The 17375-nt window shown below is 43.0% G+C and overlaps 1 protein-coding gene across 2 annotated transcripts in view; it reads left to right on the forward strand.

Moving 5' to 3' along the window:
* p130CAS (Serine_rich_CAS and FAT-like_CAS_C domain-containing protein p130CAS) overlaps window positions 1–17375 on the forward strand; it is a 202600-nt gene that overhangs the window by 157808 nt on the left and 27417 nt on the right. For both annotated transcript variants that reach the window (XM_067146668.2, XM_067146669.2), the window contains exon 2: window positions 6526–6825. In XM_067146668.2, coding sequence (XP_067002769.1) covers window positions 6526–6825 — 300 coding nt within the window. The remainder of the gene's footprint in view (window positions 1–6525; window positions 6826–17375) is intronic.

Raw genomic sequence — 17375 nt, forward strand, 5'->3', positions numbered from 1 at the left:
CGTATGTGTGATACTAGAATGAGGCACTTGGGATGGTTTTCGGTTCTCTATTGTTAGCAAGAATCTCACAGTGGACCTGGGTGAGGGAAGTCGTTTCTCTCTCGGTATTCATGAAGTGGTTAACGGACTGAGATATAAAGGTCCTGGGAAATGTCTCCCAGTTAATACTAACAAATTCAAAAAAATCTATTCCAAAACAAATGACAGACAGAACCTTCGATATTGTCTGTGCTCCAAGTATTATATCTGTCCTCCACAAAACAGCGACAACAGACAGTGCATTCTTGTACTGTTAATAATTTCATACTGTTAATGAAAATAAATATTTTATTACTCATCGTCAAGACTATGACGAAAATTCACAGTTGGCACGGCGTCGGCTTTCGGTCAGCGATACAGGTCAGCCCGCCTGGAGAGCTCGTTCATTAAGGCGTCCGTTCCTTACGATCTGATACCGTGGGTAGCTGGTTCGAGTCCCGTCGTTGGAAAAACGAATTCACTATCCGAAAATTTATTTATTTATTTGTTTATTTATTTATTTATACCTTCAACAGAGCTTGAGCCCAAATTACAGAAGGCGTATTAAATTATTACAGATTTAACGAAAGAAATAAACAAAAAATGAATACTGTAATATGTACAAAAAATGGAAATAAGTTTTTGGAAATGTTTGAGCGCAGTACACTACACAATGAAAACAATCAGTGATGTTAAATACATAGTTCCATATACACTGAATGCGTTAATAGAACATACCATACTTAGGCCCGGTTTCATCAACACATGTTAGTACTTAACAAGGTGTTAAATCATTTTAACATACGATTTAAGAAAATTTGCGTTTCATCAACAAATGTTAACATTAACAAATGTTAAACAGCGTATTAAAGTTAACATCAGCCATTTCCAATGTTAAATGGCTAACATTAGCATTTAGCAACCTGTTCCAAAATGGCTGCTGTGAATCTCGCTTTCGAGGCGGAATTGCTCTATTTAGATCTTTTACAAAACAATCCTGATCGAAGAAGAGTTCAGCGACGTAATGACTTTGAAAATTTGACGGATCCAAAATTTCTTCATAGATACAGTTTATCGAAAACAGTCGTTGCTAAGGTTGTTGACGAAATTCAAGTGAGATTAGACTATCCTACGAAGGGAAACTTACCTCTTTCTCCAATGTTGCAGGTACTGATAATATTACGAATTTTTGCTACTGGTTATTTTCACATAATGGCCGGAGACAATGCTGGAATTTCTAAAGCCACTGTTAATAGAGTTGTTTGTCGAGTGTCTGCAGCAATAGCATCCATGAGAAGGAGGTATATAACATTCCCTTCAGTAGAAGAGCGTCAGCAAATTATCCGCGACTTCTATGAAATAAGCCGTTTTCCTAGTGTTTGTTCTACGTGCAATAGATTGCACACATGTAAGAATCCAATCACCTGGAGGCAATTGGGCCGAAATATATCGTAATCGAAAGGGATATTTCTCTGTTAATGTTCAGGTGATTAGTGAGCCTAACCTCCAAATCAGGGATATAGGCCTACTTGCTAGGTGGTCTGGTTCTGCACGCGACAATACAATATTTAATAACTCCCATATCGGAGCACAGTTTGAAGTGGGACAATTAACGAAGTGATTTTGTTAGGTGACAGCGGATATCCGCTAAAAAAGTATCTGTTTACCTCATTGAAACCCTCGCGGACTTTTCCCGCGTCTCGTCCGTTTCTTTTATCGTCAAGCCATCTGTGCGCTTGCACTCAATAACTTATATATATATTTAATAACTCATTCTATTAACAACTCTTTTTCGAAGGAGGAAAAATTAGAACTACGATTCCGTTTCACTTCACGCGCCATATTTTACAGCTGTGCTCAAAACAAAAGCGCATCGGAGCGCGCTGTAAAACAGCTTGTTCGTACCACTGCCTCCTTGATTCGCACCAGTTCGCAATATTGGGAGAGTTAACAGTCGATTAGTTAACATTTCACAAGAAAAGTTTGATGAAACGCAAGAAACCTAACAAGATGTTAAATTTCTAACTCCGTATTAACTAACTACTTGTTAGTATATATTTAACATGTGTTGATGAAACCGGGCCTCAAGCTACACTATAGCTAACATTCTCCATTCCCTCTGTTAAGACAGAATTGTTCCCACGAATTCCCTAGCATAAGGAGACTCTACAGGTAGCGCCTCAATTCTTCAGGAACCTTCCCTGTACTTCGGCAGGAGTCAGGGGTTACCATTGCCCGCCGTGAATAGCTACAGAGGGGAGTTGTACCTCCTCCTGCTTTCTGTTTATAGCATGATCATAGTTATCATCAACAGCCTGACAGCACTACTCATTATTATTATTATTATTATTATTGGTGCTTTACCCGGATTTTTTAGCGTGCACTTGATGCGAACTTGGCGCAGCTTTATTGGCGGATGCCCTATATGGAGGGATGTATTCACTTTTGTGTCTTTCTGCGGTGGTTGGCAGTGTTCTGTTTTATGAAGACTATTACGAAGGACAGAAAACACCCAGTCGCTGAGCGAGAGAAATGAACTATAGCCGCTTAAAATCCTCGACCGCCCGGGAATTGAACTTGGTGGCCTCTCATCCAAAGGTCAGTACCTCGGTGGTGGTGATTATTGTTTTAAGAGGAAGTAAAACTAGGCAATCATCCTATATATAACACTAATCAGAGAGAAAAAATGGAAGGGGTCCTACACTTCGAAAAATGAAGGTATCGGCCAAATAAAGACAAGGGCCACGAAGGCCGTGGAGAAGAAACACTCCCTAGGCCTCAATAAGTTATAGCGTCGGGGTCGGAAAAGAAAAAGAGTTAACCAAGGGAGGTCGGATAGGACAGATCAAAGTGAAGAGCCTATCACAAGTAAGTTAAAGCAATGCTAGAAGTCAGCTAAGGGCCCCATGCTCGCCAATCAGTACGCCGGCCATTCAACCAAGGAGTTGACACAGGACTAAGGGCGAGAAGAAGAAAAGATCTCACAATGATTAAATTATGGGCGAGGAATGAAAATGATCGTATGTTATCGTACTGGTACATCGTACCGGTCTCAAAATTATCGTATATCCCTGGAGGGCAGAGACTTGGAAAACAGAACGAGACGTTTGTGATCACGAATTAAAAATAGCTCTTACAGTAAGAATTTGAACGTCTTAGGAAGCGACTTAGACACTTAGCATTCAGAGTATGTGATAACGCGAGCTTTACGTGGAACTTGAGTCAGCCTTGGAGAGCGTGTTGATGACGTCATGACAATCACTAGCAGTATGTCTCTCTCCCATGTGGGCGAAACTGGCTTGCTTCCTTCCTTCGCACTGTTTAGTTTTTCACTGTAGAAAGTCGAGCATATCCGAGGATTACGAAAGGAGGGTTTTGTTGCGAAACGTGGACTAGCAGAATGACGTCTAATAATTACAATGTGAGGAAACAGTGGATGCAACTCACTTTGGAGACGGGAGAATGTACAACCTCGCTACGTCTAGCTCCTGAATGTACGGCTGTCCGCACTCAATGCTGCTCGATGGGTAGCTGACATGACAGGGGCTCGGCACGAGGTTCATTGATACACTTTGTACTGCAGGTCCAACTTACAAGCGCTGCATCAGGCTTCCACGTGGCAGATGTGCATGCCCCTTCTGACGTCAGCTCTTATAATAATAATAATAATAATAATAATAATAATAATAATAATAATAATAATAATAATAATAATAATAATAATAATGGCGCAAACAGAAACTGGTCCACTGAGCGAGTTGGCCATACGGTTAGGGGCCCGCAGCTGTGAGCTTGCATCCGGCAGATAGAGGGTTCGAGCCTCACTGTCAGCATCCCTGAAAATGCTTTTCCATGATTTCCTATTTTCATACCAGGCAACTGCTGGGGCTGTATCTTAATTAAGGCCACGGCTGATACCTTCCCACGCCTAGACCTTTCCTCTCCCATCGACGCCCTAAGACATATCTGTGCCGGTGCGACGTAAAGCAAATTGTAAAACAAATAAAAAATAAATTGGTCCTCAAAATTCGCCAGCCAATCACTTAAACAAAACAAACCAAAACCCCTGGCGCAACAGCTCCGAAGGGACTTGGTCTACCAAGCGACCGCTACTCAGCCGGCAGGCCGCCGATTACGAGGCGCCGTGTCGTCAGCACGACGAATCATCTCGGCCGTTATTCTTGGTTTTCTAGACCTCGGCCGCTATCTCACAGTCAAATAGCTCCTCAATTGTAATCATGTAGGCTGAGTGGACCTCGAACGAGCCCTCAGATGCAGGTAAAAATCCCTGACCTGGCCTGGAATCGAACCCGCGGCCTCCAGGTAAGAGGCAGGCACGCTACCCCTACACCGCATGGCCGGAAAACAAACACTTGGGCAGGGGAAAGCTAGCGATAGATTGCCATGCATTTGCGGACGACCTAGCAGTATTAACCCGAGATATTTTATGAGCCCAAAATCAGATTGAATTCCTGAAAGAAATTGCGGTATAAGTCGGCCTTCAGATATCCTTTGAAAAGACAGAATACATGACCTACAACAAACAAGCACCAAAATTCATGAACACAAAATATGGCAAAATTAAACGAGTATAACAATTTAGGTATCTTGATGAATCATTTCAGGAGAATGGACTCGAAACAAAAGCCAATAAATTAGATACCGAAAGATCGAAACTGCATATCGAGTAAACCGTTGGGCTCCACGGCTAAATGGTTAGTGTGCTGGTCTTTGGTCACAGGGGTCCGGGTTCGATTCCCGGCAGGGTCGGGGATTTTAACCATCATTGGTTAATTCCTCTCGCAGGGGGGCTGAGTCTGTGTTGTCTTCATCATCATTTCATTCTCATAACGGCGCGCAGATCGCCTACGGGAGTCAAATAAAATTGACCTGCACCTGGCGAGCCGAACATGCCCTTGGGCACTTCTGGCACTAGAAGCCATACGCCATTTCATTTCATCGAGTAAACAAAAAAAATCTATAACAAAAAATGTATCTCCAAGCACACAAAACTACGACATTATAATACAGTCATTAAACCAGAATGTAAAGACATTCTGGTTGCAGACGCTAATTTTGAACAGAAAAGCAGTCATTGAGAACATTGAGAAAAAGGAACGCAAAATCCAAATCCAAAACCAAAACTCACCAACGGATAACATCCACTTAGAGGCAGACCGGGAATCAAATAATACGCAAATATTCACAGTGACATTAGAAAACGCAAGCTAAGATTCTATGGTCATATTAAAGAATGCAACCAGACGGACTTACGGAACAAATAGTCGAATTCTATGAAAAAAGGAGTAAAGCCAAAACAGACACAAGGAAGTGGATTGGCGAAATCAAAAGCGATTAGAAACAGGCAGCAATTACAGCAGCAGATGTCCAGAACAGGGTAATATTCAGATCCAAAATTCACAAGTGGCAAATTGACCAAGAGGAAAGACCAAAGAGGAAGACTGGAAAAACGTAGTATGAAAACAAGAAGGAAGACCACAGTAAAAGAATGAGAGAAATATGGGCACAAAGAAGGCAAATGCACGCCTATAAGTACTTTGCACTGGGCTGAGTGGCTCAGGCGGTAGAGCGCTGGCCTTCTGACCTCAACTTGGCAGGTTCGATCCTGACTCAGTCCGGTGGTATTTGAAGGTGCTCATATACGTCAGACTCGTGTCGGTAGATTTACTAGCACTTAAAAGACTCCCGCGGGACCAAATTCCGGCAGCTCGGCGTGTCCCAATACCGTTAAAATGTAGTTAGTGGGACCTAAAAACAGTACCATTATTATTAAGTACTTTGCGTAGTCCTAATGGGCTTATTTGCACATATAATAATAGTAATAATGTTATTGCTTTACGCCCCAGCCTTAGACGAGACTGACGTATTTGAGCAGCGAACTGACCCAGGATTGAACCCACTATCTTCAGCTCAGAAGGCTAGTGTTATTTTCTGTGGTGGCTGGTAGTGTGGTCTCTGTGAATGAAGAGAAATATTCAGTCACGGAGGCAGAGGAATGTCCAAATAAGGCTAAAATCCTCGGTCTGCCTGGGAATTGAACCGTGGGCCTCTGAAACGAAGTCCATTGCGCTGACAATTCAGCCATGGGGCCGGATTAAACCAAGCTCTATAAATCCGGGAACTGTTTCAGGTGTGACCGTGAGAGTTGCCCGTCCGGTTAGGTTCGCACCTCATTGTCGGCAGCCCTGAAGATGGTTATCCTTAGTTTACCATTTTTACACAAGGAAAATGCTGGGGGGCTGTACCTTAATTACGGCCACGGCTGCTTCCTTCCGACTCCTAGCCCTAATCCTGTCCCATCGTTGCCATAAAACTTATCTGTATTGGTGGGACGTAAGGCAAATTTTAATGTAAAAAAGTTTCAGTGATTGTGATTCTTATTTCAAGGAACAGACCTACGGAATTCAGAAATTCTTAACACTGTATATAGAGGAAAAATGGAAGAAGTGTCAGTTTGTTTGTATTGTTCTCTTTGTTATGTTGCAGCACTGCGTAGCCCGCGCCCTCTACGACAACATCGCCGAATCTCCGGACGAACTGGCGTTCCGCAAGGGCGATCTCCTCACGGTGCTGGAACAGAACACGTCTGGACTGGAAGGTTGGTGGCTGTGTTCACTTCGGGGGCGGCAGGGGATCTGCCCCGGGAACAGGCTGCGGCTACTGGTGGGAGTGTATGACACTGGCCAGCTGATAGGAGACAGTCCCGTGGGATCCGAGATGCTCCCGGAATTGAACACTTTGCAGAGGCAGGGGAAGCGCCGTTCATGGCACGTCCAGCCCAACAAGGTGAGACGATGTTACTCGCATGTATGTGCTTACTTCCGCTGAGTGGAGAGTGAACAATATCACATTTGAAGTTTATTAATACGAAACAATTAACAAATGTCGCAGATGGGAAGGTAGTTTCAATTATCTGACAAAAGCTGGGACGCTCTAGAATTTACATAGATTAATTAAGGAATTTTACAACCTGAGGAGTTCGAGTTCAAAATATTTACAATGGTATAATGAATTAAATGCAACTCGCTTTGAGTAGCACAGTCAAACTCTTTGACTCGCAAGCTCTAAGATTGTAGCAAGAGAGAGGAAATCCCTCGTGGAATTTAAACAGTCAAACGAGGGCGAAGCCTCAGCTTCGATATTAATTACAACTCTCAGGGTTTCTAACCCCGAAAGATCATTTTATATCATGGTGCAATTTGTCCCTTGTGGGCTATGACTTTGCCGGCCCCGTGGTGTAGGGGTAACATGCCTGCCTCTTACGCGGAGGGCCCGGGTTCGATTCCCGGCCAGGTCAGGGATTTTTACCTGGACCTGAGGGCTGGTTCGAGGTCAACTCAGCCTACGTGATTAGAATTGGGGAGCTATCTGACGGTGAGATAGCGGCCCCGGTGTAGAAAGTCAAGAATAACGGCCGAGAGGATTCGTCGTGCTGACCACACGACACCTCGTAATCTGCCGGCCTTCGGGCTGAGCAAATGTCTCTTGGTATGCCAAGGCCTTTCAAGGGCTGTAGTGCCATGGTGTTTGGTTTTGGTTTTTGGGTTATGACTTTACACCCATGATCGCGTCGGTCATCATCACAGAAGAAAGCAGTAGTAGGACTACTCTGCCGTGCAATTACCTCTACGCAACAAATATGAATGTTACCCCCGAAAAAAAATATACCGGGCGAGTTGGCCGTGTGGTTAGGGGTGCGCAGCTGTGAGCTTGCATCCGGAAGATAGTGAGTTCGAACCCATAGGACGTGTCATCGACGCCGGCGTTCCGTAATGCAGTGAGAGTAAAGGTGCCCGTACACTTGAGAGTAAATACTGGCGAGAACCTCTCGATAGCTGTTACTCGCCAATGGACACAGTGCCGAGAGCAACTATCGGAAATTCGCTCGCAACTCTCCGAGAGCTAACTTGTCTCAACGTGCTCGCTAGTCGGCACGTACTGCCCGGCCCTCTCGGAGATTAGCTCTCCAGATACGAACTGTGTTCGAATTATGGCGAAGCTATCGAGAGCTTAGTTCTAATTTCAATTTCAAGATGACTAAAAATTGGTCACTGGATTAAACAAAACTATTAATTGGAATGTATGAAAGTAGAGAAATTTTGTGCTGTGGCTCAGGCGGCAGAGCGCCAACCTATTACCGCTGGGTGCGGTGGTTCAAATCCCGGTCACTCCATGTGAGGTTTGTGCTGGACAAAGTGGAGGCGGGACAGGTTTTTCTCCGGGTACTCCGTTTTCCCTGTCATATTTCATTCCAGCAACACTCTCCAACATCATTTCATCTGTCATTCATTAATAATTGCCCCAGAGGAATGCGACAGGCTTCGTCAGCCGGCACACTTCCTATCCTCGCCGCTAGATGGGGCTTCATTCATTCCATCCCTGACCCGGTCAAATGACTGGAAACAGGCTGTGGATTTTCATTGTGAAATGTACCGATTACCGTGACAGAGTGAAGAAACATACAACTTTAGAGAAATAGGAGTGAAGTTTTCGTGTTCCGGAGCTGAAGTTCAAACGAAACTTCACAACTTAAGGAATCAAGTAACTTAAATCAGTTTAATAAAAGTGAATTAAGAGTAAATTGTTAGTTTATATTTTATTATAACCACACCAATTTTCATGGAAATAAATATATTGTAATGATTGTAGCCTGGTTATTGTTATAATAAGTATATAATATACACTGACTGACAGAGCAAATGCAACACCAAGAAGGAGTGGTTCGAAAGGGATGAAAGTTGGGGAAAAAACAGAGACGGCACGGACGAATAATTGATGTTTATTTCAAACCGATATGCAGGTTACACAATGCGCACGGCATCGATTCAGTAGGATGTAGGACCACCGCGAGCGGCGATGCACGCAGAAACACGTCGAGGTACAGAGTCAATAAGAGTGCGGATGGTGTCCTGAGGGATGGTTCTCCATTCTCTGTCAACCATTTGCCACAGTTGGTCGTCCGTACGAGGCTGGGGCAGAGTTTGCAAACGGCGTCCAATGAGATCCCACACGTGTTCGATTGGTGAGAGATCCGGAGAGTACGCTGGCCACGGAAGCATCTGTACACCTCGTAGAGCCTGTTGGGAGATGCGAGCAGTGTGTGGGCGGGCATTATCCTGCTGAAACAGAGCATTGGGCAGCCCCTGAAGGTACGGGAGTGCCACCGGCCGCAGCACATGCTGCACGTAGCGGTGGGCATTTAACGTGCCTTGAATACGCACTAGAGGTGACGTGGAATCATACGCAATAGCGCCCCAAACCATGATGCCGCGTTGTTTAGCGGTAGGGCGCTCCACAGTTACTGCCGGATTTGACCTTTCTCCACGCCGACGCCACACTCGTCTGCGGTGACTATCACTGACAGAACAGAAGCGTGACTCATCGGAGAACACGACGTTCCGCCATTCCCTCATCCAAGTCGCTCTAGCCCGGTACCATGCCAGGCGTGCACGTCTATGCTGTGGAGTCAATGGTAGTCTTCTGAGCGGACGCCGGGAGTGCAGGCCTCCTTCAACCAATCGACGGGAAATTGTTCTGGTCGATATTGGAACAGCCAGGGTGTCTTGCACATGCTGAAGAATGGCGGTTGACGTGGCGTGCGGGGCTGCCACCGCTTGGCGGCGGATGCGCCGATCCTCGCGTGCTGACGTCACTCGGGCTGCGCCTGCACCCCTCGCACGTGCCACATGTCCCTGCGCCAACCATCTTCGCCACAGGCGCTGCACCGTGGACACATCCCTATGGGTATCGGCTGCGATTTGACGAAGCGACCAACCTGCCCTTCTCAGCCCGATCACCATACCCCTCGTAAAGTCGTCTGTCTGCTGGAAATGCCTCCGTTGACGGCGGCCTGGCATTCTTAGCTATACACGTGTCCTGTGGCACACGACAACACGTTCTACAATGACTGTCGGCTGAGAAATCACGGTACGAAGTGGGCCATTCGCCAACGCCGTGTCCCATTTATCGTTCGCTACGTGCGCAGCACAGCGGCGCATTTCACATCATGAACATACCTCAGTGACGTCAGTCTACCCTGCAATTGGCATAAAGTTCTGACCACTCCTTCTTGGTGTTGCATTTGCTCTGTCAGTCAGTGTAATACATATATACAATATTTTTTTTTTGCTAGGGGCTTTACGTCGCACCGACACAGATAGGTCTTATGGCGACGATGGGATAGGAAAGGCCTAGGAGTTGGAAGGAAGCGGCCGTGGCCTTAATTAAGGTACAGCCCCAGCATTTGCCTGGTGTGAAAATGGGAAACCACGGAAAACCATTTTCAGGGCTGCCGATAGTGGGATTCGAACCTATCTCCCGGATGCAAACTCACAGCCGCGCGCCTCTACACGCACGGCCAACTCGCCCGGTATATATATACAATATTTAATCACTAATGTGGTGGTCTCTATTGTTTAAGGTATCTCAAGAATTGAACAAAAATGAAAAACAGAAAAAGCGGTAGCGGGACAGATGGCAATTACCAAAATAGATTTTTCTTTTTTTCTTTTTTACATAGAATAATCACAGCTGCTGCGACTTGTCAGTAGTAGTGTGATAACATTTCGACTACTCTCCACTCTCTACAGGTGCGCAAGTGGACAGGGTGTGACGAGAACTCGCGAAAGCTATCTTGGCGAGGGACTCGCCGGGTACTCTCGATAGTTATTCGGGCCGAAATTAACTCTCAAATGGACAGCAACCTGAGAGCGGATATCGAAAGTTACTCTCCAAGTTAATATCAAGTGGAAACCCACCCTAACATAAAGCCTAGGGGTTCCAGTAGGTTGTACCTCTCATGTTAGGCAAACCTCACAGCGTAACCATTGCGAGGGATATACTGTAGTATTCTTGTTATTCAGTGCAGAACGTTTGCATTCCAAACTATCACTACCTACAACTCCGAACTCTAGTGATGAACCAGGTCTCCGTACGCGCATTGTGGGCAGCCTGTCAGAAAGCGTTTTGACAAAAATATGTCATCTGAAATTAGCAACAGTGGCCATGACCGAGAGACAGATTTATCATCATTAGATTTTCGCAAAAGGAAAAGTTTTTTTATATCGTGTTCAGTACTGGCAGAAGGAGTTCGCTTTCAACATTTCACCTCATACGTGAACAGTGTGTTCCGGCTAGCGTTACACGCTGTCGGATTGCAGTTATTATACATTTCCTTCTCGCTGTGCGAGGAATATACTCCTCAAGTTTTGATATCCATTGTATAGATAGATAGTAGCTGAGATACTAGAGCCCTAGTTTTCTGAGCACGTCATGTTGGGTTCGATCCTGCCTCAGCCCACCAGCCTCGTATACGTAAATTTACCAGTGCAAAAAACTTTAAAAAAAAGAAAATTCTGACTCTTCGCATCTCCAAAAACCACATGGCGTAAAGACAATTATTATTATTATTATTATTATTATTATTATTATTATTATTATTATTATTATTATTATTATTATTATTATTATTATTATTATTATTATTATTATTGCCGTCCCGATGGTCCAGTCGTAGCAAATTTGCCTGATTCCCGGCCAGGTCAGGGATGTGTATCCCGATCTGATGGCAGGTTCGAGGTCCATTCGGCTGTAGTTGAGCTATCTCACGGTGAGATAGCGGCCCCGGTCTAGAACGCCAAGTATAACGTTCGAGAGAGTTTGTCGCGCTGATTACACGTCACCTCGTAATCGGCAGGCCTTTAGGCGTACTGAACGATAAGGGAATTAGGAGTAAGTTATTACAGGCAATCAAGGGTATTTATGTTGACAATCGGGCCGCAGTCACAAATGATGGTAGAATGTGTTAGCTTGGTAGATCTCTAGTGCCAGCCCCAAGGGCTCTGAACTGGGGAGACTGGATTGGCGACCAGGAGTCCCTTAGCTGAGTCCTGCCATTGCTTCCACTTACTTGTGCCAGGCTCATCACTTTCATCTATCCTATCCGACCTCTCTAGGTCAGCTCTTGTTCTTTTCCTACCCCGACGGTGTTAGGGCATTCAAGGCCTAGGGAGTCTTTCATTTTCACGCCCTTCGTGGCCTTTGTCTTTGTTTGGCCGATTCCGTCATTTTTCGAAGTGCCGGATCCCTTCGATTTTGTCTCTCGGATTAGTGTTATATAAGAGTATGGTGCATAGTTGTATATGGTGCATAGTTGTACTTCCTCTTAAAACAATAATCACCACCACCACCACCCTTTGGTGCCATAAGGTGTGCTCCTTTTTGTATTATTTTTAAAAATATATTGTTTCGGCCTCTTAGACCACATTGCGCCAGTTATTTTCTTTTATGTCGCACCGACACAGATAGGTCTTACGGCGACCATACGATAGGAAAACGCTAGGAGAGGCAAGTAAGCGGCCTGGTGTGAAAATGGGAAACGACGGAAAACCGTCCTCAGGGCAGTCCACGGTAGCTAAAGAGAGACGGTAGGCGTCACGCGCAGCCGGCCACGAGCATGTGACGTCAGCGGACTCTAGTCTGCCAATCGCTGTTAAGTTACTGCAAATCAGTGTGCCGAGCGTCCCGCTTATCTTCATTATCGCAAATACGTTTAGTACGTTGTAATATAATATTTTCACACGACAACCACTAAGGTATTGCATACAACCGTTATTTTTATTATTTTGTTTGTGTGCTTTCGTGAATATTGCAGACCTACTTTAAAAGCCAGAAAAATCTAAAAAATATTTTTGAATGTTCCAATACACCAGAAATTTTCCGACTCGTTGGCTGAATGGTTAGCGTACTGGGCTTCGGTTCAGAGGGTCCCAGGTTCGATTCCCGGCCGGGTTGGGGATTTTAACCTTCATTGGTTAATTCCAGTGATCCGGAGGCTGGGTGTTTGTGCTGTCCCAACATCCCTGCAACTCACACACGACACATTACACTATCTTCCACCAGAATAACACGCAGTTACCTACACGTGGCAGATCCCGCCCAACCTCATCGGAGGGTCTGCCTTAAAAGGGCTGCACTCGGCTAGAAATAGCCATACGAAATTATTATACAGCAGAAATTTTAGTATTTATAGTTCCCAATTACTTGAAAGAATTTAAAGTAAGTGCCCTATACACGTAAAGATTAAATAAACCAAAGCTTAACAATCAAGATATATTAACCGAAAGAGTGTAAATAATATACACAAGATTAAATACTGCATGTTGTTACTTTTCCTGAAAATAGTAAGTACTGTACTAACATTATTACCGGGCGAGTTGGCCGTGCGCGTAGAGGCGCGCGGCTGTGAGCTTGCATCCGGGAGATAGTAGGTTCGAATCCCACTATCGGCAGCCCTGAAAATGGTTTTCCGTGGTTTCCCATTTTCACACCAGGCAAATGCTGGGGCTGTACCTTAATTAAGACCACGGCCGCTTCCTTCCAACTCCTAGGCCTTTCCCATCCCATCGTCGCCATAAGACCTATCTGTGTCGGTGCGACGTAAAGCCCCTAGCAAAAAAAAACTAACATTATTGTTTTTTTATTACTAACAAAAATTAATAATAATAATAATAATAATAATAATAATAATAATAATAATAATAAATATACATAACTAAATAACATTACTATCAATTTAAGACTACCTTTCAGGACTTAATTTTGTTCATCTTCTTCGAATTTTTTCCGTACATCGTCAGCATGCGCATCCGTAGTCCGGCTTTCATTCACTGACCTCTTGAGTGCTCTCTTTTTATTCAGTTCTTTCATTCTAATAAATGAACGAGTTCTCACAAAACACGTAACAGCGAAGTCATCGACTTGACTATACTTAGGTCTGATAATATTTACCAGTTCCTTCATCACTCGTGGGCAGTTCCTTAGACCATTTCCGTGGAACCTTTGGAAATCTTTTTCTAGTTCGCAAATGGTACCGAACCACTGGGGAGATGGATTCATTAGGTCTCCTCTAGACAAAGCCGAGATCCAGTCAGAGTTCATAATATTATCGCATTTTCCAGTTCTTCCTCCGTAGATGAAGCTAGTGCTGATTCCATTTTTTTGTAACTCGGTATGCAATATACCCCGCCAACATTTTCAATAAGTCCTTATTTTCATTTAAGCAATCTTCGAGATTGTGCTGCTCAGTAAACTGATCTATTAATGAGTCAACTATACAATTAGTCTTCGTACTCTGAATCAAAAATTTCCAAGTTAGTTTCGACTGATTCTATGGTGTCATTAGTAACAGCACAGTCTACTCGGTCGAGGACATCTACAGTTAATGTTTCACACTCTGCCCTGTTGAAGTTTACAGTTTTAGTTATGCCATATGCACTTTTGCTCAGTAATAGGGACTTTATTCTTTGGGTAACTGTTGTAGGCAGGCGGTGGTCATAAAACCGACCTAAGTCCCGGATCATAAAAAAAAATATGACTCTGAAACATCTTGATTACATTTCATGCTACTAGATATTGATATCCTTCAGATTTTAGGTTTCAAAATACTCCCTGCGAACTACGGATGGAAACCATACAGCCTATTTGAAAGGTAGTAAGTCAGTCTTTCCAATAACTTTTGCTGATGTAAACAGGTCGAACATTTTATTGGGGATAACGTCCTGTTCCTCTAAACTTGTTTCGTAAGAAGTTTTGAACTTGTTTGTTGGATGATGAGGGATTCTGTTATTAAGAACATCAAATCCATCATTAACAGTTTCAATAAATTGTACTACATGTTCATTCCCCGGAAAAATATACGATATAGCCTTAGCCACAGTGCCAGAGAGAAGTTCAGCAGCTTCTATACCTTTTGTCTTTCACTAGCAGTTACTAGCAAATGTTGTTCGGTTATTTTGTACGTGAATTTTAAGTCCCCAATTTTCTGGTACTGTACTAAGTCTACAAAGATGTCTTTAGTAACCGTTTTTCAAGATGCAAGCGTGTATCCTTGGTCTAACAAATGGTTTCTTATTAACTTAAGGATGTGAGGAACGTTCCAAAACGCCCAAATCACACGTTCATCAGTACATGGATTTTTTATGGAAGACTTCTCTGGACTTATTCCCAGGTCGATGCCTAACTTTCGGTTGGAACCACCCATATGACTCACAAAAGCCCTTAGGCGAAATCCTGTTTCCTCAACAAGTTTTACAGTTTCATACAATAAATCAGTAGTGATGGTCTGGTCGAACTGATAGTAAACAGGCTGTTTCCATTTACCAGTTACACTTCTTATTATAATAACCTGCACATTTACATGAGGTCCTCTAAATACATCTTCGACACTATACAAATATATTTATTTAAAGTTAATTACAAGTAGGACCAGACGTCCCTTTGGCTAATTGCCACTTTAACTTAAATGTACCAATTAATATGCACAGTGTAATAAAAAGTGTAAGGTACATTTTCCTACTGAGGGTATAAGAATAAGATTAAAAACTAAACATCTAAGAGATTACAATAATATTTTTACCATTTCATAAACATAGACTATACTAACAAGAAAGAAAAGACATAAGAGAAACCTAAGAATTTTATGCCGAGGATGAATTGAGAATCTGAGCATCTAAAAAGTATCTAGGACATTATGATATTTCGTACTATTTAATTAATTTGGTGAAAACTCACTCACATGGCTTAATAAGTGGAAAGGTAGCGGTATTTAAGACATTTTTCTGAGTTCCGACACTACTTTGCTCTATTTCATATAGTTTAAGATCATTGTATAATTGAGAGGCAGTGACAATGAACGACTTACTGCACTTTACTGTACGATGCTGTGGAGCCTGAAGGGTGTTAGCTGTAAACCTGTTGTCCTGATCATGCTTTTGACTCATCTGAACAAAGGACTTGGTCAAATATGAGGGAACATTAGATTTTGCTTTTGTTGTTATTTTGCTTTACGTCGCACCGGCACAGACAGGTCTTATGGCGACGATGAGACGGGAAAGGCCTAGGAATGGGAAGGAAGCGGCCATGGCCTTAATTAAGGTATAGCCCTAGCATTTACCTGGTGTGAAAATGGGAAACCACGGAAAACCGTCTTCAGGGCTGCCGACAGTGGGATTCGAGCCCACTATCTCCCGGATGCGAGCTCACAGCTGCGCGCTCCTAACCGCACGCCCAACTCGCCCGGTCGCTGTAAATTACAACGTCGTTATCTAAAATAGGAAATACCATAGTTTGGATCAACATCTTTCTCACCAAAAAAGGAAGATACGGCAAGTTTCGTCGAAACTGATGCAACATACCAGACACTTTCTTGACCAAATGCTTGGCGTGGAAGGTCCAGGATAAAGTGTTATCCATTAGAATACCTAAATACGTAACACATTCCTGATACTTGACTGCGGAACCGTTTACAATTACTGGAGGAATGTCCCTGTTGAAAAGATTTGATAAATGTTATCGATATCCTAGAAAAATAGCTAAAGTTTTGTTTTCATTTAATAGTAAATTATGACTTAATGTATATTGATTTAGTATTTTTATATCTAGATTTATTTTACTAATACTTTCGTCAACACGATATATATCAAATTTAAATTTCATCTCGTCAAAGCTTATCACAACATCTCTTTTAAAATTATCGTTAATAATATTTGCTTGACCCTTTTGAACGTTGAAACTGATATCCCAAAACCTAGATAGAGTTGAAAATTTTGACAACTGCCGTGTTATTGTTTCACTAGGAAGAGGATATTTTAGAGTTTCCCTAATATATGTCAAAGCTTTTTTGGAGATACACCAAATTCTAACTACTTTGACTACATCTTCAGGTGACCAGTTCATGCACTTTCATTTAGTAAACATTGTTTTTGACATTAAAAAATTCCTCATAGTTCTTTAAAATTGCCTCCAATTTCGTTATTTTGGTTTGGGCTCCTTTTAGATCTTCAGTAAGTAATTTTATTATTTCTTTTAATTCATTTTCGACCATCACACAAGCTAGTTCACACTTCAAGGGCAAGTTGTCTTTCTTTTGGCGTAACTGTTCGTTAATTTGTTCTTCGTGGTAAAGGTCATCAAGCTCACAGGATATTTCTACAGATTTGCTTATTAGCGATTCTAGAACTATTTACAATCCCGCCTTTCGGCGCGTGTATTTCTCTCTAAATTTTCTATTGATGCAGAAAACGTGGGAATGTTTTCGGAAGGAACTATTCCTTTTTTCAATAAGCGAGCACGTAGGGGGAAGGCCTAGCAGTTCAGATTGTAAATCTACTGTATTTCAAAATCAGAGGACAAAAAATGTTCGGAGCATATATGTGCGATTTTAGAGTTGAAAGCATATTTTCTTTTGCAAAAATGTACCCATTGTTCGTGTAGAGTTGGGTCTTTTTGGAATCTATAAAAGGACAACTTACGATTCTTTGCGTTGTTAGGATGGTTTG

Source organism: Anabrus simplex, chromosome 1 (assembly GCF_040414725.1).
Source record: "Anabrus simplex isolate iqAnaSimp1 chromosome 1, ASM4041472v1, whole genome shotgun sequence".
NCBI classification, from domain to species: Eukaryota; Metazoa; Arthropoda; class Insecta; order Orthoptera; family Tettigoniidae; genus Anabrus; species Anabrus simplex.